Genomic DNA, 26,557 nt, shown 5'->3' on the forward strand with positions numbered 1-26,557 from the left:
TGTACTTCTTTTAGTAGCTGCCTTCAATGAATGATAGTTTTTGTGAGTACGAAGTATAGGAGAAAATGGTATTTAAAAATATATACATCTATGCACTAATTTCTTTTTTTCTATTTTTTCAATCATGGTTTAAAAGCTTTTTATTATTTAAAATTAAAAAATATAAAAATAAACAGAATAGTACAATAATATCCATGTGCCCACAACCAACCTTCAACAATTATCAACATTCTATCATCATCATCATTATTATTATTATTATTATTATTATTATTTAAATATTTATTTTTTAGGTGTAGATGGACACAACACAATGCCTTTATTTATTTATTTTTTTATATAGTGCTGAGGATCGAACCTGGGTCCTGCTCATGCAAGGCGAGCGCTCTACCACTGAGCCACGATCCCAGCCCTCATTATTATTTAATTTATACATCTACCCATTCCTATTCATTGGTTATTATTATTACTTTGTAGTCTTTTTTAACTGATTTTATTTTTTTAAATATACAACAGCAGAATGCATTACAATTCTTATTACACATATATAGCACAATTTTTCATATCTTTGTATATAGTGTATGTTCACACCAATTCATGTCTTTATACCTGTACTTTGTTTTTGTTTTTTTCATGCACTAATTTAAAATAATCTTTAAATAAACAGAAGGAAGACCAGTAGAGTAGAGGAAGGGGAACAGGGGGAGAGAGGAGGGGAGGAAAAGGGGAAGTACTAGGGACTGAAGTAGAGCAAATTATATTCTATGCATATATGATTATGTCAAAATGAACCCCAACATTATATATAACTATGATAAAAACATTAAAGGTATGTATTCACGTATGTATTCATATATTTTAAGCAGAATAATAAACACTCTTTTACCCATTTCTCAGACCGAGCATTACCTCTCCTCCATCACCCATGGGTGCCTTTCTCTTATTGCTTTTATCCTCTTTCCAATTAGGGTTAATGTTACCCTAAATTTTGTATTGACTATTCCCTTGTGTTTATTTATAGTTTCTGCTTCTTGTTTATATATCTCCAGTATATTAATTATTTTTGCCTATTTTTGAACTTAACATAAATGGAATCATGTTTTAAAAATTCATCAGTACTTGAATCTTTTTAAAATATTTTTAATATCTTTATTTATTTATTTTTTATGTGCTTAGGATCGAACCCGGGCCTCCCACCCGCTAGGCGAGCACTCTACCGCTGAGCCACAACCCCAGCCCCAGTACTTGAATCTTACACTGAACTTTGTTTTGAGATTGATCCATATGATGTAGGTAGCAGTCATTATTTTCACAGAGATATAATATCTTATTGGATGAATATATTGTAACTCACACTATTCTGTTGATGGACATTTGTATTATTTCTAGTTTTTAATTCTTTCTAAGAATACTGCCATAGATGGTCTTGGAATTACCTGGTACTCACATGCATGATTTTTTTTTAAAGATATCTTCTCAGTAGGGGAATTTTTGTTTTCCAAAATAGTTGGATTAATTTATACCTCCATCCACAGGGTATGAGAATGTCCCTCCTTATAAACACTAACCAGTACTTTTTGTTGGGAATGGGTACTGGGGATTGAACTCAGGGGCACTTGACCACTGAGCCACATCCCCAGCCCTATTTTGTATTTTATTTAAAGACAGGGTCTCACTGAGTTGCTTAGCATCTCGCTTTTGCTGAGGCTGGGCTTTGAATCTGCGATACTCCTTCCTTAGCTTCCTGAGCCTCTGGGATTACAGGCATGCACCCAGCTCACCAAGATTTTTTGTCAATCAGTCTTTGACATTTCTTCCAATCTGATGGGTATTAAATAAAACCTCCTCAGGGTTTTGATTCTAACCTTGGTTATTCTAGTGAGATTGAACATTTTTTTCCCCATATGTACATCAGGGTTCTCCTGAGAAACAAGACCAATAGGATGTGTACATAAATGAAGATTTATTGTAAGGTATTGGTTTGTGTGGTTATGGAGGTGGGCAAATTCAAAATCTGTAGTCTGGCCTGGAAGGCTGAGCTCTGCAGAACTTAAGGTGCAGATAAAGGCTGAAGGCAATGTTCTGTAAAACTCCATCCTGCTAGGGGAGATCCACGTTTTTGTTCTGTACATGGCCTTCAGCTGATTGAATGAGGACTGTCTACATTTTAGAGGGCCATCTGCTTCACTCAAAGTTCAATGTAAATATTACTCTCATTCCAAAGCACCTTCTCTGCAAGTTGACATGTAAAATTAACCATAACAATATGTTTTGGGAGACATTTATGCTTTTATGAGATTCCTTTTTATAAGAGTTACTTCTTTTTTGAAGGGAGCAACATTTTCATAAGAATTTTGTGTAATTTCTGGATACGAATCTCTTCTTTATATTTGTATTGGAAATTTCTTCTTCCATGTTAAGACTTATCTTCTCATTTTTCTATGGCATCTTTTGATGAACAGAAATTCTTAATTTTTGTCTGGTAGTATGTGTTAATGGCTAACACTATTTATTTATGCTATTTTACCTTTATTCTTTACTTCTATTATCCACTGGACTACCACCTAATTTTTCTTCTTTTTATTTAGGTGTGTTCTTTCAAAATGTGTATTGATAAATTCTGTACATGTATCAATAATTTGCATCTATGTTCCTAAGGTTTGAACCCCCACCCTATATTTCAAAAGATTCACCCATGTTACCATCTAGTTGGTTGTTTTAGGCTGTTCTCCAAGTTCTGTATATACACTTTACCTACTTGCTTCTCTAGTAATGGACACTAGATTGGATTGGCTCTAAATAATGCTGCAGGCTGGGGTTGTGGCTCAGTGGTAGAGTGCTCCTCTAGCATTCATGAGGCACTGGGTTCGAACCTCAGCACCACATAAAATAAAGATATTGTGTCCACCAAAAAACTAACTAACTTTATAAATAAATAAATAATGCTGTGTTGAGAGCCACAGCCGAAGGGGCCCCAGCAAACTTCCAGCTGCCAGCAATCCAGCTGCCACAATTTGCCCTTGTTCATTAATGTCTCTGGCATCTAAAGCCTGTTTTACTGCAGCTGCCACGACTTGCTCTTGTTCATTAATGTCTCTACATAATTTAATATATGTGTTTAAATCTTCATGTTTCCATGGTCTAATGATATCTCTGCACCAACGATTCGCTTGCTCATAAGCCAGGTGTTTTAGTAATGGCATTGCTTGTTCTGTATTCCCAAAAACTCTGGTAGCTGTTTGAATAAGCCTATCTACAAATTCAGCATAAGGTTCATTAGCTCCTTGTATTACCTTAGATAATTGACCTTGTAAACCTCCATGTCCTTGTAAAGTCTTCCATGCCTTAATTGCATCTGCAGCAATTTGTGCGTATACGCCAGGATCATATGCAATTTGTTGCTGCTGATCCTCAAAAGGTCCCTTTCCTAACAACATATCTAGATTTCTCTGAGGATAACCAGCTGCTGCATTTCGCCTAGCCGTCTCCTTGCAAAATTCCTCATTGGCAACCTTCCATAACAGGTATTGTCCTCCATTTAGCACAGCTTTACACATATTAGCCCAATCTGCTGGCGTCATGTTCAAGTTGTTAATGGATTCGACCAAGCTTAATAGAGTTTTTAAACATTGCAATGGAGATTTCACCTGTAAAAAGTTATAAGGCCTTTACTATAATGTTATGTGTTGTATGTATTATGTTATGTGTGCACACTTGTGTTTTGTGTTATATGTTTGAATGTCCATATATCATATATGATGAGCGCTCATGATAAAATGGATCCAAATATTTTTTTTTCACGTGATTTATATGGTTTAATTTATATTGGGTAAACAACTGTTGAGGATTGTTTTAATATGTAAACAAAAAAGAAGGTTAACAGATCTGTTTGTTTACTTTCACCTTTCCTTTTCATTATATTTAATAATTCTCTTAAAGATAATGTAAATTGTTAAGAAAATTGTTTTCTTTTAGTGCCTTCTGTAATGTTACATAATTTTTTCTTTAGCCATTATTGCCAGAATTCCTATCTTCATCCCAGTGCCGGTGAAGACAATGTAAATTGTTAAGAAAATTGTTTTCTTTTAGTGCCTTCTGTAATGTTACATAATTTTTTCTTTAGCCATTATTGCCAGAATTCCTATCTTCATCCCAGTGCTGGTGAAGTCAAAGATAAAACCAATCTACACCTTCTACAATAGCCATCACTGAACTGCTTGCAGAACTTGCCTGGACACATTGTGAGCTCACCTGTATGCATTTTGAACTATCTGTTGGTGCAGCGACTTGTGGTAGTGTTGGGGTATTTTTGCTGATGATGTCACCGGTGGTACAATTTTTCAAAGGAGCCCTCAATTGGCTTAATGTCATGGCATTTTGCATCCTCCTCTACTAGTGATGATCTAAAATTTGGGGGCCAACAGAGGTGAGGCAAAGAACCTCACCCCCCCACTGGTGCAAAGGCCTATCCACAAGTATAGCTGTATGCTGGACCGGTAGTCAGTGACGGGTATGATCCAATTGCAGTGGTACCAACCTAAGACAGGAGGCTGACGCCTAGAGGTCAGTTCATCCGATGACGGGTAAGGACCATATGTTGAATTGGACTGCCTAACAGGCACGGTCCCTAAGCCACATGCTTGTTGTTTAAACAGAGAGGGGGAGATGTTGAGAGCCACAGCCAAAGGGGCCCCAGCAAACTTCCAGCTGCCAGCAATCCAGCTGCCGGCTGATGATTGGCTCACAGCGGCCCCAGCAACATCTAGCTGATTGGCTCCTCGGCCCCAGCAACATCTAGCTGATTGGCTCCTCTGCGGTGATGCTCATTGGACTGTTTCCCTGCCCTTTCAGACCACGGAGCTGCTCATTGGGGGACTTTTTGGCTCTGCCCACGTGACCCAGCCAATCGGCCTCAAGAGCAGGAGGTTTGTGGGAGGTGGAGAAGAAGCTTGGGGGGGGGGGGAGAGAGGCTTGAAAAAAGCCGGTGGTGGCAGTTGAGGCTCTGAGGATTTTTCCTGAGGAGCTGTTTTGTTTGGTGTGTGGTTCTAAAAATAAAGTTAGTTTCTTTTGACAAGTGGCTCCTGATTGTGCCCAGCCAGACTGTGGCAATGCTGCATTGAACATCTTCATGTATGTCTCTTTGATGATATAAGATGATTTTTAGGAATATGCACACACACAAAAAATGAACTTGCTTAGATACAGGTTAGGCAGCACCTAATTTGATTAAGAAGTACCATATTGAAGTCTGGAAACACTGTACAGATCTATGCTTTTACCAGTAGGGCTCCAGCATCCCTATTTCCCTACCAACACAGGACATCATCCAGCTTTCAAACTTTTGCCAGATGAATATGTGTAAAATCATTTCCATGTGCATTACTCTGATTACTAATAAGTTTACCTTTGGTGACTTCTTCTTTTGTAAATTGCCTGATTATGTTCTTTGGCCTACTTTTCCTTTAAAGCTGCTCCAATTTTCTTATTGATTTGCTGTTGTATTTTTTTCTAGATCTTTCCAGACTTCAATAGGTACTTCTTAATCAAATTAGGTGCTGCCTATCCTGTATCTAAGCAAGTTCATTTTTTGTGCATATTCCTAAAAATCATCTTACATCATCAAAGGGACATAAATGAAGATGTTCAATACAGCATTATTTAGAGCCAATCCAATCTAGTGTCCATTACTAGAAAAGCAAGTAGATAAAATGTATATACAGAACTCAGAGAACAGCCTAAAACAACCAATTAGATGGTCTCTTGTCAGTTTTAAAATTTCAAATATGATCTCCAATTCTTTAATTTATCAACCATGTTTATAGTTCCCTTTTGTTGAACAAAAATTCTTAATATTGTTGTAATAAATTTCATCAGTTTATCAGGATTTTTTCCTCTCATGTTTGTAGTTCTTTCTATTTTGAGGTCACAGAGATATTTTCCAATATTTTCTGTTATTGACTTTATGGTCTGATCTTTTATAGTCAGTTGATCTATCTGGAGTTTTACTTTGTATGCTTGTTAGATAGGGCTTCTATTACTTTTAAAAAAATTTTTAGATAAAGTGAACAGTTTTCCTCCCACAGCAATTACTAAGATGACAAATTATTCTGCCCCCCGCCCTCTGTTGATTTGTGGACCCCAATTTATCACATGGTCATTTTCCATACATGCATGGAAATGTCTCTGAATTCGTGTTGCTGTTTTTCTATTATGGCATCAAAATTACCCTGTTTTAAATTTTTTATATATATTTTATTTTTAGCACTGCATTTGGTGAATAGATCATGGTGAGGAAAGTTCCACTCTTTTCCATGTTAACAGTTGTGGTATACATATGAGTTTTTGGAATAAGTTTATCAATTTAAAAAAACCTAAAAAGAGTTTTGATTGGTGTTGCATTGAATTTATAGATTAATTTTTGAAATGCATTCATTGACATCATCTTCTTGGCTCTTTCTTTGAACTTTATAGTTTTCTTTATAAAAATCTTGCATATTCTTATTAAATGTCTATATATAATTCTATTGCTATTATGAATGCTATCTTAATTTGTATTTTCTAATTGGTTATTGCTGGAATAGAGAAATACTATTGATCTATGCAGGTTGATACTGTGTTTGGCAATCTTGCTCACCTCTCTTATTAGTGCTAAAAGTATGCATTAATGCATTAATATTGATTTGGTTTTATTTTGTAGGTGATCTTATTAGGTGCCAATAATGACAATATATTATATTCCCTTTTTTTATAATTTTGCCTGGGATTTCCAGTGCTATGGCAAGCAACAGCACATGAGAGTGGCCACTGTCACCTTGTTTCTCTTCTCAAAAAGACTCAGCAGTGCAGTTTCTTCATTAAGAATAGTGCATACTGTTGTGACTTTGGTTTAAAGTTGCATTAAGTTGAGGAAGTTCCTTCTATTCCCATTTTCTAAAAATGTCTATCATGTCTTTTCTTCCATACATTACATAAACCAACCTGGGCACAAGGACTGCCATGCTACTAGAAACAAATTTAGAACATGCTTTCTTTCATATTCCTGTGAATTCACTGTGGCTGCATAGCAGGCTCTGAAAGGATGCATAGCAGGCTCTGGGGAAGGTATTGGTAAGGCTGTGGGACTTTGGAGAATATTAGAAGGAAAAAAACTTTTCATGTCCCAAGAAACACTTATTAATCATTCACTAAGTGCTGAGCCTAAAATAACCTTGGGAAATAAGAAATGTTTTTATTCCAAATTTATGGAGGAAGAGACTGAGGCACAGAGTGGTTCTAAAACTTACCAAAGATCACACAAATAGTAAGTAATGGACCTGGAATTGAACCTTAGGCAGCTGGCTCCAGAGTCAGTTATCTTAATATTATAACTTTGTCCTGTCACAAGAGCAGCTTGGCTAAAGTGAAAGAATTTTTCAATGACAGAGAAGAGTCTTCAGGCAAGTTTCCTCATTGAAAAATAGCATGACTCATATATGTGTTCCCATATATATCTTAGATAGGCTTTAGATGTGCATAAAATATTTTGAACTAAGTGACATGGTAAATTATTTTGTTGCTTTTGTTTTAAGATCAGGTCTACCATTGCATCAGTACTGTGAATCCTATTCATGGTGGTCATTCCAGAGACCCTCCCAACTAAATCCAACTACCATTTATCAAGCATTTTCTATGTGTGGGTCACTGTCCTAATGTTAGCTGCATTGGTGCAGTGCTTCTAAACTTCTGTGCTATTGACACTTGGAGATGAAAAATTCTTCATTGTGGGGGCTCCCCTGTGCATTGGGGGTGTTCAGTAGTATCCTTGGACTCTATTTCCTCCTTCCCCACCAAAAATCTCTTTTGTAACCACCAAAAATCTCTCCAGATACTTCCAAATGTCCTCTGAGGGTAGAACTCATTTCCAGTTGATGCTCACTCTATTAGTGCATTAATTATTTCCAAAAATCCTACAAAGTAACTACTGTTGTTACCATTACCACTGTATCTATGAGAAAATGATCTTGCATAGAAATTAAGTAACTTTCCCAAAATTACGCCAAATAGTGCTTTAACTGGGATTCAAGTCCTGGTGTCTGAATCTTAAGCTTAACCATTAAACTCTGCTGCTTTCCAACTACCCACTGATATAAAGAAACACTATACAGTGTGATTGATCCCTTGGGCCCTCAGAAAATCCCAGTCATTATTTTGGCCTGTTTCCTGCAGATACTGGGATCTGAAAACTGGGGTTTGCTTACGGATCTTCTATGGCCACCAGGGAACAGTAACTTGCATGGATTTGTATAAGAACAAACTTGTATCTGGAGCCAGAGACTGTCAAGTGAAAGGTGAGAAAGAATTGCCTTACATTCTCCAAAGGCGTTTCCCCAGATCTGTGTGCTGGGTTTGTTAATTTCTATAGGTAGCCATTTATTCTTTTATTCATCCATCCATCTGCTAGGTCTGGTGATAAAAAAAATGAATATGAGATGGTTCTTTAGATATGGCTTTTTATTTCCTCAAAAGGGTCATCAGTTTCTAATGGAAGTGAATATGTAGCTATATAATGGAGGACATAGTAACAGATGAATGATAACAGCTGTCATTTATTGAGTACCAATTGTGGGACAGGCTCTGTGATAGATGCTTTAGACATATTATCTTATTTACTCCTCACAAGAACCCCATGAGGTAGATAAAGATGAGCAATCAAAAACTGAGAGAGAAAAATAACATGCCTCAAATCAAAGATGCAAAGTGGTAGATGGGGGATTTGAACCCAAGATTGTCTGGTTCTGGGGTGAGGGGAAGGAGGAGGAAGGCTGAGTCCCCCGCTCGGTCTCTGGCTGCCTGCTGGCTGCCCACTTGGAGTCAGGTGTTCCCGCCAGATTGGCTGATCTTGGGAGCTACAGGGAATTGCTCATCCTAAAGCAGGTGACCAGTGACATCAGCCATGTCATCCAGGCCTTTTGAAAGTCCACCTCCTTATAGACCTGATGAATTCAAACCGAATCATTATGCACCAAGCAATGACATATATGGTGGAGAAATGCATGTTCGGCCAATGCTCTCTCAGCCTGCGTATTCTTTTTACCCAGAAGATGAAATTCTTCACTTCTACAAATGGACATCTCCTCCAGGAGTGATTCGTATTCTGTCTATGCTCATTATTGTGATGTGTATTGCTATATTTGCCTGTGTTGCCTCCACACTTGCCTGGGACAGAGGCTATGGAACTGGCTTACTAGGAGGTGGTTTTGGCTACCCTTATGGAGGAAGTAGCTTTGGTGGCTATGGAGGCAGCTATGGCTATGGTTATGGCTACGGTTATGGCTATGGAGGAGGCTATACGGATCCAAGAGCGGCAAAGGGCTTCCTGTTGGCCATGGCTGCCTTTTGTTTCATTGCCTCATTGGCAATATTTGTTACCAGTGTTATAAGATCTGAAATATCCAGAACAAGAGGATATTACTTGACTGTGATAATAGTGAGTGCTATCCTAGGTATCCTGGTGTTTATTGCCACAATTGTCTATATAATGGGAGTCAACCCAACTGCCCAGGCTTCTGGATCTTTATATAGTTCACAAATATATGCCCTCTGCAACCAGTTCTATACACCTGCAGTTACTGGAATCTATGTGGATCAGTATTTGTATCACTACTGTGTGGTGGATCCCCAGGAGGCTATTGCCATTGTGCTAGGATTCATGATTATTGTGGCTTTTGCTTTAATAATTTTCTTTGCTGTGAAAACTCGAAGAAAGATGGACCGGTATGACAAGTCCAATATTTTGTGGGACAAAGAACACATTTATGAGGAACAGCCACCCAATGTGGAAGAATGGGTTAAAAACGTGTCTGCAGGCACACAAGACATACCTCCACCCCCATCTGACTACGTGGAGAGAGTCGATAGTTCCATGGTGTACTCTTCCAATGACAAAGTGAATGGCAAGCGGTCATATCCAGAGTCTTCCTATAAGTCAACACCACCGGTGCCTGAAGTAGCTCAGGAGCTTCCCCTCACTTCACCCATGGATGACTTCAGACAGCCTCGATACAGCAGCAGTGGTAACTTAGAGACACCTTCAAAAAGGGCTCCCACTAAGGGAAGAGCAGGAAAGCCCAAGAGAATAGAGCAAGATCACTATGAGACAGACTACACGACGGGTGGAGAATCCTGTGATGAGCTGGAGGAGGACTGGATCAGGGAATATCCACCCATCACTTCAGATCAACAAAGACAACTCTACAATCGAAATTTTGACACTGGCCTGCAGGAATACAAGAGCTTACAAGCAGAACTTGACGAGGTCAATAGAGAACTCTCTCATCTAGATAAAGAATTGGATGACTATAGAGAAGAAAGTGAAGAGTACATGGCTGCTGCTGATGAATACAATAGACTGAAGCAAGTTAAGGGATCTGCAGATTACAAAAGAAAGAGAAATTACTGCAAACAGTTGAAGAGTAAATTGTCACACATCAAGAAGATGGTTGGAGACTATGATAGATGGAAAACTTAGAAGGCAGATGCCACAGTGCTGGAGAAATTAAGGAATATCTATCTGATATCTCTGAAATGTTCTCAGAAGGCAAATGACTTTGGACTCTTATCTAGGAAGCCAAACTCGGTGTTCATTACAAAGTTTTGGTAGCTTTAATATCATCAGTTTCATATCATCAGTATTGAAGCATTTATAAATAACTTTTGTTAATCAACTGGGCTGAACACTCCTATTAAGGATTTTATAGTTTAAACACTGGTTCTCGTATTAAGAACAAAATAATGCTGTTTGAGGTTTTTAAACCTTAAAGGAAGGTCCTGGTATGAACTGTGCTGTGAATTTTCACACCCAAGAAAGCATCTAATCTTCCCAACAATGCTTTAGATAATTATTATTTATAATCATTTCTTTTTAAATAAGAAAACTGGGTCCCTGCAATGAAGTCTCTGAAGTGAGACTGCTTGTGTACTAGCATAAGCTTTTGGTTTTGTCTATTTTATGACTCCATTAATAATAAAGTCCCTGCCTTTGGAATTTTAGCTACTGTGTATACTACATTCTGCCAACCTCCCTATTGATTTTTTTCTGTTATAAAAATGATTAAAAGGGTTTATTTGTTGCTTTTTGTCACCTGTTAATTAAGATCATGTAAAATTAACAAATGTATGAAATTTAAAGATTGTAAATATATATGTGTGTGTGTGTGTTTATATATATATATATATATATATATATATATATACTTTTTAAAAATGAAAGCTTAAACCTAGTGGTTAGAATTTTGTGTTTTTAAGTAGTTTTTATCTTTTATGGTTTACATGCATTTTTTGGTAATCAACTAGACCTTTTTCACTATATCAGAATGTCCCATTACATTCATAATTGAATTATGACTTGAATTATATCATACAGGAATGTTCAACTTCTGTACATATTTCATAAGGTATTAAACCTGGTGTTCTCTTTTTGTAATATACAGTTTGATGTCATTAGTATGGTTAATATTAGGCTGTGGAAAACTACACTCAGGAGTTGTCCCTTGTTTTAAACTATTTTGTGTGCTGTGCTTGTTGGCAATTTCCCAATCCTTTGGCTGTAAGAAGGCTAATGTGTCTGGAAATAGAATGCTATTCCATAAAACACCAAATTATTTAAAAAAAAAAAAGATTGTCTGGTTCTAAGTCATGTCCTCCTAACCATATGTAGAGTTATTTTTTTTAATTCTTGGTATTAGGAATTGAACCTGAGGTTGCTTTACCACTGAGCCACATCTTCAGCCCTTTTTATTTTTAAATGGCTTAGGGCCTCACTAAGTTGCTGAGTCTGGTCTTAAACCTGTGATCCTCCTGCCTCAGCTTTCTGAGTTGCTAGGATTACAGGTGTGCACCACCATACCTGGCCACATGTGGCGTTCTAAGGGACAATACATATAAGGGTAAATTAGATAAAGCTCCACAGATAGGATGCTATTTGTCTGTGATCTTAAGGATGAGTACTTTTATAGGCAAAAAAGAGTGAGAGTAAAATATATTCTAAGTTGAGGGAACTCATCAGGCAAATATATAGAGACTAAAGAAGATAGTGTATTCAGAGAATTTCCCATTCTTTGGTGTGGCAGGACTGTAGTGTGTGGAATGGGAGATCAGGCTAGTAAGTTCGTTTGGTGTCAGATTCTAAAGTTCCCTCTACATCATGGTACAAAACTAAACTTCATCTTATAGGACATGGAAAGCCATAAATGCATTTTAAGGTTTGAATTGATATGATTATATGTGTATTTTAGAAAGGTAACTCCAGTGAGTGATTGGTGAAGGACTTAGAAGGGGTGTCTATGGATACAGGGGACAAGTTAAGACATCTTCAGCCAAGAGTACTAGCATGATGTCTTCAGGATGTTGGAGAACAAGCAAGTGTGAAGAGACTTCAATGGACGTGACTTTACATTCAGTGGCCCAGATGGAATGGAGATTGTTAGAGGAAAAATTGGCAGGACATTACCACTAACTATATATGAAAGTGCCAAATATAGAGGTGCAGATAATAAATCAAGTTTTGATTTTTAAATTCAGGCCACTAGATGTATGGAATTATCATTAATGGAAATAATAAGGACCTCAGAGGAAAAGCATGGTAGAAAGATAGAAATGGGGAAAAGATCATGGGTTCAGTTTTGGACATGCTGATTGTGGTAGGCAGAAGAATGACTATGCCAAGGTGTTTGCATCCTGGTCAAATATTTCTCAAAGCTTTATCACTATTTGTAATTTAATATTTGAAGTAGCTCCTTTGGATGGAGATATTATAATCCCTTCTTAATAGATATGATGATTTCAATATTTTCTATATTGAATTTTTGTAAACACTTCTTATTTCATATAATATGATCACAATTTTCTGACTATTTTAGATCTGTAGTGGGTTGAATCTGAGGATGTGGAAGCCATGGATATGTTGGAATGACTATATACTGAAAAGTAGAAGCACTAAGTGTGGGTGGGATTTCCCCAGAGAAACAGGAGTTAAGATTGAAAAGAGAAGAAAAGTCAGGGACTTGGAAAACCACAGCATGTTAGGGGCAGGTAGAAGGAAAAGATGTGGGAAAGGAACAGTGCAGTGGGGTTCCATTTGCCAACTCTCAGACTTGATGAGAAAACCTCTTTACCTTCCTCTGTCTGACTGAATGTCATTGCCACTGTTGCTCTGAGGGGTGCAACAGTAAAAGTGAGAACTCTCCAGGTGATGGTTTGAAGATGGAAGGGTAACCATGACCTCCATGCAGTCTGGGAGAGTTTTGTGGGCCACCAGTGAGGTCAGGACTGGGGAGAGGAAGTTAGGCTCCAATTTGAGGGGACACCAAGACAACTCAGTAATCAACATACATATTTCAATGTAGTATTTTAAAAAGCAAAATTAATGCACAAAATTCACAATGAACAAAATATCAAAATCTTTCTCTTCACCCTAATCCTGCCCCTGGTCACCAACCTGCCTGCTTCCCCTGGGTTCTTCCCACCTGCCTGGGCTACCAAAGCAGAATGAACAAGGAGAACTAAAAAGTACAGTCTTAACTTTTAAAGTTTGTTAAACCACAGCATATTACCTATAAATCTTTAGTCTTTCAGTTTCCCCATTGGGTTTATAAATAGGCCAAGATAGACATAAAAAAAAAATGGGGAAAAGCAATAGCTAGGGTTCACTTCACATAAATGGTTAATAGAACCAGAGGCCACCGAATACTTGGATTCAAAGCAGCTGGGCTGCTTCCCACCTGTGTGAACCTGAGCTGGTTATTGAACTCTATGCCTCAGTTTCCTTATCTGAATAGTTGGGATTAATAATAGGACCTGTCTTGTGTGATGAGGTATACAAGCCAGGCATTTTGAGTGGTTCCTTTCTCATTGTAGTGCTTATCAAGTCTTGATTGTGCTTATTATTTTGTTGTCTTAGGCTACATGTTTGTTTTTTGGTGGGGGTGGTGGTGGTGATGAAGCAGGGTTTAAAGTTTTCATCCCTAAATTTGTCTCACCCCCTTCCTTCTAGCCCTGGTCTCCAATTTTTTTTTGTTATGGTTTGTTATGCTATGAGTTATCCTCCAAAAGCTTGTGAGACAATGAAGCAATGTTCAGAGGTGAAATGATTAGATTATGTGAGCTATGACCTAATCAGGGGATTAATCCATTAATTGGAATGGAATGCATGGTGGTAACTGTAGGCAGATAGGGTGTGGTTGAAGGAAGTAAGTCACTACGTGTGTGCCCTCCTTGCCCTTTCTCTGCATTCTGGTTGACATGAGCTGAGTAGTTTTCTTCCTCTAATTTCTTCCACTATGATATTCTGCCTCATTAGGACCCACAGCAATGGAGTTGGCCAACCATAGACTGAACCTCTAAAACCATCAGCTCAAAATAAACTTTTCTTGGTGAAGTTGTTCTTGTCAGATATTTTGATCAGTGACAAAAAGCTGATGGACACACGTACACACCCAACCCCTCTCACAGTACCTACTATACTAGGGCAGTTGCTGTAACCCAGACTATGTAGAAGCAGCATCAAACCCACCCCTAGTCATGGAAATTCTTTCATAAAATTCAAAAGTCAGATACAGAATTATTCAGAAAAGTGAGGGTAGACAAGTTACTTATTTTTTTGGCAATATCAGGAGTGGGTCAGGAAGACATTTGGGAAGAAAAACAACACTAAAAATATGCTGTATTTCCATGAAACTTCCTCAATAGCAAGCGTTTTCAGGCTTGAAGAATAGATTTATTGGAGATGAGCTATCTAGCACTTGGACCCCAAGTCAAAGCTCCAGGGTTAGAGCCAAGGTCTTTTGCTTTACTAGCTCTTCCAAGGGAAGAGAGCTAGCTCAGGCAGGTGTGTGTACAGGTGTGTGGAGTTTCTGGCAAATCAGCAGGATGCCAGGCCAGGTGAAGTTCCTCTGGGTCTGATTCAATGAGCCCAGCTGATCTTTGCTTTTATGATGGGGAGCAGAACTCTACTATAACTCTCCCTTACCCCACTCTCCTTTGTTCTCCCTTTCCCCATCTCCTCTTCAGAATGGGATGTAGACACAGGGAAGTGCCTGAAGACATATAAACACAAAGACCCCATTTTGGCTACCAGGATCAATGACACCTACATCGTGAGCAGCTGTGAGCGAGGGATCGTCAAAGTGTGGCACCTTGCCTTGGCCCAGCTGGTAAAGGTGAGCAAGGCAGTAGGCTGAGATGAAGTTAGGGCCACTGTTGCTGATGATTCATGAAGACGGATGGTGTCTCCCTCAGGTAGACCCCCAGACCATCCTTGAGCAATGGACTTACCACCATGCTGAGGCACTAAAGGGAAAGGACCCTAAGGGGGAGGCATTCTGAGTTGGTGCAGGGTCAGGAGCTTTACCACCCACACAGTGACTCACAAGGTTGGAGGAAGAAGGCTGGATTCTGACTCAGCACACTATACAGGCCTCAGGGATAAAGTACCTTATTCTTTTCCAGAATATTGTACTTAATGTCTAGCATGAGGTAAAGGTATAAACAAACAAAGCCCCCCGCCCCCACCTCCTTATTCTTTTAGTAAGGAGAAAACATTGGGGATGGACAAATAATTTTCTTCCTCTTTACTCTCTAATGAGAAGGGAACATTGGCTGCCTTGAAAGGGATAGACTTAGCCCATTTTCTGTTGCTATAACAAAACACCCAAGACTGGGTTATTTATCAAGAAGAAGGTTCATCTGGCTCACTGTTTTGGAGGCTGAGAAGTCCACAAGCATGATGCTGGCATTGGTGAGAGCCTTCCTACAGGGTCATGTCATGGTGAAGGGTGTCACATGGTAAGATAAAGGACAAGTGTGTCAGAGAGCTCTCTTTTATAACAAAGCCACTACTGAGATAACCTGTCAATCCCCTAATCTATGAATGAATTAATTCATTCATGAGGGCAGAACCTTATGATTCAGTCACTTCCCAGACCTTGCCTCCAAATACCATTAACCTATGACTTTGGGGATAATTTCTAACACATGAATTCCATGGGACACACCCAAACCATAGCAAAAGTTCATAAAACATGTTCTTGCTGAACTTGGACCCCTTTGCCTCAGTGAGTGGTAGTGAGAGATAATTTGTGCCAGGAACACAGGATCACAGTGACAAATGGCTAGCTTTGCTTGAGAGTTTTTCTCCATCATTCTTGTCATTGCGGCTGAACCTCAGATGCAGAACAGGGATGCCCCTTATGCCTTCTGGGTTCTGACAAGTTGCTGGTGATGGAACACTTTACCCTTCACCCTACTGATGAATTTCTGGCCCTCTTGGCACTCCAGAAAGATGGTGCACGCTTCAGCCACAGACACATCAGAAATAAGGCCCTTACTCAATTATATTCTTCCTCAGCTGGGGAGAGAACTCTGCAGAGAGGGAAGCATGAAGCCCTCGGCCTTTCTCAGATCCGAAGCAAAAGCAGATCAAGGACATTCCAAGTGAATGGCAGTCATGGATGTGTGCAGTGTGACTTTGGATTCATCTAAAGAATCCTCCAGCTTTGGTTGGAGGAGTCACAGTTGGAATTGAAGGAGGATCTTTTCAGCGATTAAAAACAATGGCATATTTTCTTGCAGACTCTCACTGGGCATGAGGGACCTGTGAAATGCCTGTTCTTTGACCACTGGCATCTCCTCTCAGGAAGCACCGATGGTCTGGTCATGGGCTGGAGCATGGTGGGAAAGTATGAGCGATGTCTGATGGCCTTCAAGCATCCAAAGTAGGTGCCAGGGAAGTAGGGACTGGCAAATATGGCATTCTGTTCTTTTTCTTTCATAGCCTAGACTGTGGTCTTTGGCAGATCATTTTCTTCTCTCTGATGAACTCCTGTCCTTTCTGCTTCTCATACATTGCTACTTCCTTACTCTTTCACCGGTTACCCTTCCCCCACCACCCTCTCTTCTGGCCATTCCACCTTCCACTCTCACTTCCTTCTCTTGAGAAATAATAACACTAGATGTGGATTTTGAGAAGGTATTGAAATTTTATACTTATGACACATGTGATAAATTCATATCTGTTAGTTCATGTCAGACATAGGAATACCAACAGGGCCATCCAAAATAATGCTAATTCTAAATTTAAAATTCTTGAAAATTGTCTTTATCCCAGGAAGCCTTTACTCACAAAAGATTAAAATAATCCATGTGCCAAAGGTTTAAACATAATGAAGAACTTTTTAAAAAGCTTATATTTATAAGTCTGTGGGTTAGATATTATTCTAGGACAGCAAATGAATTTGAAGCCAATTAGGCATTACTCCAGGGTCACAACTGGTATTATTTGAAAAGCAAAATGTGGTCAATTAATGATTCTGCATTAGTCATATGTGTTTTGTAGGCTGCCATTCTTAGACTGGTGCTTCTGTCTTAGACTAGAACTTCATGTAAGAAGTTCTAGGAAACAAAATGCTATCTTACTTGATGAAAAAAGTGAATTTTGCAGGGAATCTATCAGAAGATAGATGATTATTTACCAAGTTATGGCTCTAGATTTCTTTATACCCACATAGAAACTTCTAAATCAGGGATACTAGTCTTTTGGGAGGTATAGGGAGATACAAGTATATATGTGTATGTTCTCCAACTGTGGTAGTATTGCAATATTAATGGGTGGGTATCAGGAAGTATGTGTGTTTAGTGATTTGTCCAACCCCTTTGGAACTGTCAGGAAGCCTTTTAATATGTCATCTAGATTATCTAGGCTTGATCTCAAGGAGGGGGTCAAACTTCATGATGTCACCTGAAAATTTTAACTATTTGTCCTAAAAACCTTCTAAGCAGGATTTAGTAGGATCTAATTAGTTATTGGAAAATAATTTGTTCCCAGTAAACATGGTAGTTCAGTTGTAGCCTTACTATCCATGAACCTCTCATTCTATCTATGCTATGAGACTATGCCATATGACTGACACTCCCAGTGAAAGTCAACACTAATATACCACTCAAACTGGTTCCTGATACCTGGCATGGTCACGGAAGAATCACTGACACCTGAAGGACAAGGCCAATGCTTTGTTTGTAGTTCTCCTTTCCCCATCCCTCTATTTTAGTACTGAGTAGATATAAGTGCTTAATAAATATACCTAACTGATTGGTAGGTAACACACTGATTTGACAGGTTGCTTTTCTGGGGAGTTCTAATGATTGGGCTGATACCCATCTTTTGAATATGATGTAGGTGAGAAAACAGACATATAGTTACTATCTGTCCTTTGGTAGAAGAGCTGGAAACAAGGGTCTCTTTTCTTGATTCAACATTTTTTTTCAACTAAAATTACAATTTTGCATATAGAGTGAGAGAGAATGGATATGAGAGTGGATTTGAGGATGTAAAATAGGGCTGATGGAAATCATGAACTTTGGGGAAACTTCTGTACACTATGAGGTCTTTCTGTAAAAAAACAAACAAACAAAAAAAAACTTTATTCTTTGATGTCTTTTCCATAGCTCATATTGTAATTAGAGTTTTGGGGTAATTTTTAATTAGGATACGATTTACAAAACATAAAATTCTCTACCTTTGTGTACAGCAAAACAGTTTTTTTTTAATATCTTTATTTTATTTATTTATTTTTTATGTGGTGCTGAGGATCGAACCCAGGGCCTTGCACGTGCTAGGCAAGCGCTCTACTGCTGAGCACAATCCCAGCCCCAACAAAATAGTTTATAATATACTCATAATGTTGTACAAGCACTATCACTATTTAACTATAGAACATTTCCTTCAGTTAGTAGAAATGGTCCCTGTGATATTTACTTCCTCATATCACTATCTTGAGCCATTGCTCTCATTTTCTTGGTTAGTTTAAGTAAAGATGTGACAACTGTCTGGCTAAAGACTTTTAAAATTTTTTCAAAGAACCAATTTTTGGTTTCATTAATTCTGTGTTTTTCTTCAATTCTCCATTTCATTAGTTTCTGACAGTATCTTTATTCTTTCTTTCCTCCTGCTTATTTGGGTTTAGACTTATCTTTTTCTAGTTTTTTAAGGTGAAAGGTTAGATAATTAATTAGAGACATATAGGCCTCTACTGCTATGAATTTTTGTCTAAGCACACTACTTTAGCTGTATTCTATAATTCCGGTATGTTGTTTTTACTTTCAGTCATTTCAAAATATTTACTAATTTCCTTTTTGATTTCTTCTTTGACCTGTATTAGCCCTCAGTTCCTGCCTGCACAGAACAGAAAGCTTATGAGAGGTGGAAGCTTATGACTTTCCTAGGTGTTTCCTAAGCATGTATATTGCTTTGGACATGTGTGTGATCATCTAGATTCTTGGGAATATGTCTAAAATATTCAAAACCTTTTGAACACTTCATTTGAGCATTTTCTCTAAAGCCAGTTTGGTTAGTGTGTTGTTTGCTTCAGTAAATATTTATTGCCTCAGGTAGCAGGGACTAAAACAATTTCCTGTAAATATTTTCAACAAATGTTTTCCACGTAGCAGCTTTAAACGTGGGTGAATTTTCAGTCAGACAAAATAAGGACAAGCCTTTTGAGCCAGTCTTCCAAGAAATCATCAGACAGGTCAAATAATTCACTGTGAAGGAATGTTCCACGCTCCCCACCCCATCTCCAGTATCAGAAATGCAGGCTATTATTTTCATTGGACTGTGAAGTGAGGAATGACATTTAATGAGCAAACTGTTCTCACTGACACCAAGACCAATTTTCTTGCTCTTTGGGTTCCTGTAAACATTTGGTTATTTTCCAGAATTCTGAAAAAATTGATTTTGACAGGTTTCATTGCTGTTATGGAAGGGTGAAATTCTGTAGTTTCTTACTCTGCCATTTTCATCGGCATTGCTCTTGGCAGTGTCTTTGATAAACAGAGAGCAAAGAAAGACGAATAATTTGTTTCTAGGGCAGAAATAAAATGTGAAAGGAGATCGAGCTATTGTAAGACCAAAATAACTGGTATTGTGACTGGGATAAGTTTTAAAAAATACTTTAATTAATTTAATACTGACAGCAATCTTTTGAGGTGGAAATTGTTAGTTCCTTTTCTTAAAAAAGAAAACTGACAACAGGGTGGTTAGGTTGCTTTCTCTAGATTATACACCAAGTAAATGGCATAGTCTGATTTTTGATCCCAGGTTTTCTGATCCCAAAGCCTATTTACTACTACTACTACTACTACTACTACTACTACTACTACTACTATTACTGCTACTGCTACTACTACTACTAGGGGTTGAACTTGAGGCTGCTTAACCACTGAGCCACATCCCCAGACCTATCTATCTGTCTGTCTGTCTATCTATCTATCTATAGGCTCTTGCTGAGTTGCTTATGGCCTTGCCAAATTGCTGAGGCTGGCTTTGAACTCACGATCCTCCTGCCTCAGCTCTCAGCCTCCGGAGTCACTGGAATTACAAGCATGTGCCACTGCATCTGGCCTGAAGCCTGTTCTTTTTTTTTTTTTTTTTCTTCTTCTTCTTTTTTTTGTTGTTGTTCTTTCCGGTTATACATGACAGTAGAACCCATTTTGACATAATTATACAACTATGGAATATATCTTGTTCTAAGACAGACCCCAGGACCTTTCCTTCCCCTTCCTTCTCCTCACCCCTGCTCCCTGTGTTTTTTAATCACTAGGCTACAATTGTACAGGCTGAACTGCCAAATGTTACAGGAGCCTAAGAGAAGTGTAGGCCCAACTCAGCAAAATCAAAAGAGATACAAAAAGCAGCAAACCCTTCTATCACAGGGCGTCTCTCCCGGTGCCAGACTGCCTCATAGGCAGACTAAGATGTTCTCAATGTATTAAGAAAGTTATTTTATTTCCATCTTCAAAACAATGAGAACTTTGTTGGACTTTTAAATACTTATAGTTTAGCTCACTCTATTTATCTATCTATCTATGTATCTATCTACCCACTTACCTATCTGCCATACAATGAGGGGGTCAAGCCACATTAGCCTCCTTGCTGTCTTCTGAATATTCTGAGGATGCTCCTGCCTTTTGAGGTCTTGCTGTTTCTGTTTTGATAGTGGTTAGGGACTTGAAAATTTGTCATTTGGCCCTAGGAGCTGACCAAAACTAAGGCTAATGGTATGGGGTAGATATGGTTCTTCTAACGCTCTGTAGTAAAGACCATGCATTGAAAACACAATCAGACAGTCATCTTTTCACCAAATACATATTAAGCATCTACTATAGATGTATGTATTGTGTGCTAGGGGCTGGGAATGTAATGATGGAATAATATTACATGAGTCATGCCCAAGAGGATCTGGCAATATACCTGAAGTTTGTGTGCATGCATGGTGGGGAGGAGATGGAAGTAAGAGGTGGTTTTCTTTTATTGGAGAAGGCAGCACATGAGCTTTAGGAAATGGGTGGACTGTTTCCTAGTTTACTTTCTGAAACTATAAGGAAATATCTAGAGCCTGGTATTCTGTAAAAAGAAAAAAGTTTTATTTAGCTCACAGTTTTGGAGACTGAAAGTCCATGATCAGGTAGCCCCATATATTCAGCCTCTGGCAAGGGACTGTTTGGCTTCATCACAACATGGCAGAGAAATAGAATGGGAAGCAGTCACATGCAGAAGTGGCCCAGTGCATGCAATAGACTTGCTTATAAAAACCTCTGTTGCAGGAACTAACCAGGGTCCTGTGAGACCTACGTTAATCCCATCCAAAGGCACACTCAACATGACCTACCCACCTTCTGCTAGGCCCTATCTCTTAAAAGAGTCTGTCTCCTCTCAAAGTTGCTACCCTGGGATCAAGCTTCCAGTGCATGAGCCACTGGGAAACACACTCAAACAATTTGCAAACCATAGAAGACTTGGATGGGTAAGAGATGGCAGGGAGTAATGGACTTGCCTTACAAAAAGGATATAACAAATCGGGGACATCAAATCCAACTTTTCAATGCCATTAACAGGAATGGGATTAATTAATTACACTTGTCAGAATTGGATACACAATATATCAGGGGTCTAACTTGTACCCAATTTTTGTAAGGATGAGAGGCATCTATCTAGATATTCCCTCTTTTCCTACTGGTCATCATGAAAGGACATTCATAAACCTCCTCCCTTGGTATAATTTCCTTAAAGATGTTAAGGATTTCATTCACTGAAAGAAGAAAAGATGCTAATTTAAGACCAAAACCAGATTGTTCTATTTAGGTTTTTGTTTTATATGAAGACAATCCTTTTCCTCCTGAATTTTTTCTTTTTTATACAATAATACTATTTAAAAGGAATCAGGTGTGGTGGAGCACACCTGTAATTCCAGAGACTGGGAACGCTGAGGCAGGAGTATCACAAGTTCAAGGCCAGCCTTAGCAACTTAGAGAGACCCTCAGCAACTCAGTGAGACCCTGTCTCAAAATAAAAAGGGCTGGGCATGTGGCTCAGTCACAGAGCACCTCTGGGTTCAATCTTCAGTACTTAAAAAAAAGGGGGGGGGGAGGAATCAAAACATTAAATTATTAATTCTCAGCATGACTTTTATATAAGTAAATAGCTAGGTAGGAATCAAATTACAAGAAAAAAATACGATCATCTGTTATACTCCTGTCCCTCAACCCCCACCCCCCAAAAACCCTGACATTAATCCTTTTGTCTTGCCACTTGTGGCCCTGGGAACAAACTATAGAAAAAGTAACTGTGAGGTAACTTTAGGATAGGAAGAGGATTGTCAGAGGGTTCATGGTTTACAACCAGAATTATTAAAGTGATGGCAAACATCACTTTGAAGACAGTTAGTGGCCACCACCTCCCAACCACATACAAAACATGCCAAACTACAAATAAACTCAAGAAGTTACCAGAAAGTGGGTGCTGCCTGTGGTTCTCTTCCCTTCCAGGGAGGTGCTCCATGTGTCCCTTCACTATCTCCGGGTCATCAGCGCTTGCGCAGACGGCAAGATCCGCATTTACAATTTTCTCAATGGAAACTGTCTGAAGGTGATAAAAACCAATGCCAGAGGTGATCCTGTGCTGTCCTTCTTTTTTCAGGGCAACAGGTGGGTGGTAGGTGTAGAGGTTGGAACTGGGGGTAATTGTGTTGGTTGATGTTTTTGTTCTCCTCTGGGACACGAGCTTTGGATTTCCTACCAGAAGGAGAGAGGGGGGCAGTGCCTTTCTCCAGTTTTGGCTGCTGTGGAATAATAAGTCTTGTGGGGAACTAATTGGGCTTTGTAGAAAACCTAGCACTCAGGAAACAATAAGAGTTCATTTTGACTCTTCATTCATTCTTGGTGTTTGGAAAAAAATCACGTTATAGGTACAATATAGCTCTTCTGTCAGGAGCATGGTTCTGGTTTCCCTTTGATTATGTATTTGCCTGCCCAGAGCTCCAACAGCTGTCACTGATACTCAGTTCTGATGGAAAGACTTGTAGGAGGGTCGGGGTGGGAGTTACAGTAGCTGGACAGCCAGATAGGAAGAACTTAGCTAGTGAGTTGACAGAAACCAGTACCATGGTGAACTCATTGTATGTAGAACTATGCTTATTGTGTGTGTGTGTGTGTGTGTGTGTGTATATATAAAATTTCAGAGAGGTAGTATGTGAAAATAAGCACAATTAATGGCCAATTCCACCCTGAGCTCAATTGAGACATCATTTAATCTCTTTGAATTATACTGCTGTCCTTTAAATGAAAGTTCATTAAAACTATTAACTCTCTTAAGGAAAAGACAGTGCTGGTAATAAGGCTCAATAAATTAACATTTTTCAGTTATGAAATAATACTTCTGTAAAAGATGGGAATGTAGCTCAGTGGTAAAGCATGTGCTTAGCACCTGTGAGGCCCTGGGTTCAATCTCCAGCATTCCCTCCAAAAAAAAAAAAAAAAAAATCAGTCCTAGTCCTAAACTTTTCTCATTCACAGCATCCAAAGAAGATGATTTTCTTTTAGTTTGAATAAAAACAAGCTTGCAAGTTATTTCTTAGTGGAATTTGATTCCATTTCAGTGTTTCTAAGTACAAACAAGTCACTTTTCTAGAGAGTTTACACTAACAGTTTAGGTCTTAAAGTTGTAGCCTTTGGAGTGAAAAGGAATCTGTACATAATATTTCTATTTCTTACTTATAGTTACAGAAGTTTGTTTTATGTAAATGACAAGATGACAGAAACTAGCGGGTGGTAAGGAGGCAGTGCTAGGGGCAGAAAGGGCAACTTCAGAGCCTCTTTGACTACTGGGGCATGTAAGTGGGGATTAGAGAATGGAGGTATCATCCTGCTTTATAAACTACAGATGTTCTGTCTACATGTGGAGTGTGTCCAGAGACCTTGGAGGGATAGAGTGAGGGAGTGTGGCCTCTGTATATGGAGCTTCAGCAGAGCAGAGGAGACATCCTCAGATGTATAGAGTTTTCACTCCCATTGCAACAATAGAAACATTGTGTCTGAAAGCTTTGGATCTTGCAAAATAAAGGAGTGAATTTGAAGAAATCTGTGTGCAGAGTACCTAAGCTTCTGCCTTAGGCACCCTAGGTACTGGGCACTCGAACAGAATCATTGAAAAGATATTCTAATCTGAGAAATGAAGCAATTAGGTCATGTGTGTCCCATTAATGCTACAAAGCTAACCCCTCTTGCTGCATGGTCTGATACCTTTCACTGCTCCCAACACTCCGATGGCCTCCACTAGTGTGCTTGGGTGGACATTGCCTGGGTACTGCTCCTTTGGCTTAGGGATGGGATGGGACAGTAACTGCAATCTATATTTTGGTGGTCTGCATGCTCCTTTTGTGGGCAATTTTGTTTTGGTTCCAGGATGGTGGTCAACACCGAGAGAAATATTCTCATGTTCCAGTTTGAGAATATAAAGTGGCAGTACTCCCTGGAAAGAAGCAAACAAAGGAAGAACAAGGATAAAGAAGATGAAAAGGAAGAAAATAGCCTCATGGATGTTCTCTCCAACTCTAGCACTCAGGTCCACAGTCTGAGAGACTCGATATCCAGTAAACAAATACTGACCCAGGAGTTCCTACCCAATAAGTTTCACAAATCTCGCATCTTCCTGAGTTCAATGAAGTTAACTTCAGGTAAAGGAGCTAATCACAGGCAAGGAAGTTGCATGACAGGACTGGTTTCTTTGTGGGATATTTTGGCTAAGACTTTCTTGATGTAAATCCAAACCCTCCAGGAAGGTGGGAGCCATTCTCTTTGATCCAACAAAAAATGTTAGCCAGTCAAAGGGAATTTCTTGACTTTTATGACATAGATTTTTGAATTTATTAGAACTTTGGACAGTAGATAAAAGTAGCCTTATTATTTGCCATTAAAACAAAACATGCAAACAACATTTCTCAGCCCCCAAATCCAAACATATATTACATAATGATTTCCTCAAGATAGAGACAAGAAGTTACTATAAGCAGAAAAATGTTCCATGTAGAATGTCTTATCTTTAGACTTCCAAGTGATAATGTATGCAGGTGGAAAGTATTAGTTATAAAGCTGGTGTGGGAGAGGCATGGCTCACACGATTTATATCATCTAAATAATGCAATTACACGTGGGTTAGAGTAGCAAGGCTCCATCCTTTAATCTGCCCTATGTGGCATGACATTGGATCCCCAGATCTATAGAGAACACCAACAAATCACTTCTAAAAATGTCATACTACAAATAGTCTATTTCTTGAAGAAGTAAGAGTTTTATATAATGCTTATAGTTTCATAATCAGGAAAATTATATGGGAAGGAAGTCAGGATGTGACCTAAGCCTTAGACTTCAGGTGACTACTTAGTTAGTTGTCTGGCAATAAGCAATACAGTGACATTTTTTAAAGTGAAAACCACTTGAATTATGAGCCCCCATTATTATTGCTTGTATTATTATTACCATACCCCCATTATTCAGATCTAACTGAATTATATAGTGATTATAGTTTCGCCCTCAATCTTAATTTAGCTACATTAGTAGAGGTACCTCAAAGCCAAGGGAAGCCAAAATCATCCCAAAAAAAGATAGCAAGAAGAAATCTGGTCCTGTTCACAGGAAAGTAAATGGCCTGGATGATGGGCAAGAGAATTTGGAAGCAAAATGTGAAATAGGAGATAAAATTAATGGTGACAGTTTATTCTGAATTAGTGGCAAGATCCTCCCTCTCTTCTGTTTTTCAGCAAGTCCGTTCTTTTATTTTTGAGAATTTAGAATGGATATAATTGCTGCTTTAACGATGACTGGGTTTCCTAATTGTCCCAGTTACTAACTTGAAGCCACAGAGTGAGAAACTTTCTAAGAGCTGAGTGTTCAGTCCCTGCCATTCAGTCTCCTGGCTTATTGCTCTGTTGTGTCACCAATCTGAGTAAGAACAGAAGAGGATGTAGGAATAGTTATAGAAAATTTCACGAGAGGGCAGAGATATTTTTGGGTGGGTGGTGGGTATGTGAGATAAGGAGATGGGGGAGAGAGAAATTGGGAAGGGGATTTTAAGAAGTATTGCTGGACATCATCACTAGACTATCCCTTGTTGTTTTTGAAGGACACTGGTAAAAATTTCAGATGCTTTTAAAAAAATTTTTTTGACTAGTAGTATAATAGCATTTGAAACAAA

The 26,557-nt window shown here is 38.7% G+C and overlaps 2 protein-coding genes across 6 annotated transcripts in view; both read left to right on the plus strand.

Moving 5' to 3' along the window:
- The window catches only part of Fbxw10b (F-box and WD repeat domain containing 10B), a 41,685-nt gene that overhangs the window by 12,549 nt on the left and 2,579 nt on the right, over positions 1-26,557 (plus strand). For 2 of the 5 annotated variants that reach the window (XM_071602929.1, XM_027956008.2), the window contains 5 exons: positions 8,206-8,327; positions 15,046-15,194; positions 16,606-16,748; positions 22,855-23,013; positions 24,769-25,040. In XM_071602929.1, the coding sequence (XP_071459030.1) occupies positions 8,206-8,327; positions 15,046-15,194; positions 16,606-16,748; positions 22,855-23,013; positions 24,769-25,040 (845 nt within the window). Of the gene's footprint in view, positions 1-8,205; positions 8,328-15,045; positions 15,195-16,605; positions 16,749-22,854; positions 23,027-23,548; positions 23,551-24,768; positions 25,041-25,911; positions 25,967-26,557 lie in introns of all 5 variants that reach the window. The other 3 variants (XM_027956007.2, XM_027956006.2, XM_027956009.2) reach the window with 3 other exon arrangements.
- On the plus strand, positions 8,894-11,001 carry LOC114108395 (occludin). Its single transcript, XM_027956010.2, has one exon. The coding sequence runs from the start codon at positions 8,933-8,935 to the stop codon at positions 10,505-10,507; it is 1,575 nt and encodes a 524-aa protein (XP_027811811.2). The 5' UTR covers positions 8,894-8,932; the 3' UTR covers positions 10,508-11,001.

Source organism: Marmota flaviventris, chromosome 17, assembly GCF_047511675.1.
Source record: "Marmota flaviventris isolate mMarFla1 chromosome 17, mMarFla1.hap1, whole genome shotgun sequence".
Classification (NCBI taxonomy): domain Eukaryota; kingdom Metazoa; phylum Chordata; class Mammalia; order Rodentia; family Sciuridae; genus Marmota; species Marmota flaviventris.

Bases quoted from the DNA above. Each gene is read 5' to 3' on its own strand.
- LOC114108395 (XM_027956010.2), top strand. From the start codon at position 8,933: ATGTCATCCAGGCCTTTTGAAAGTCCACCTCCTTATAGACCTGATGAA.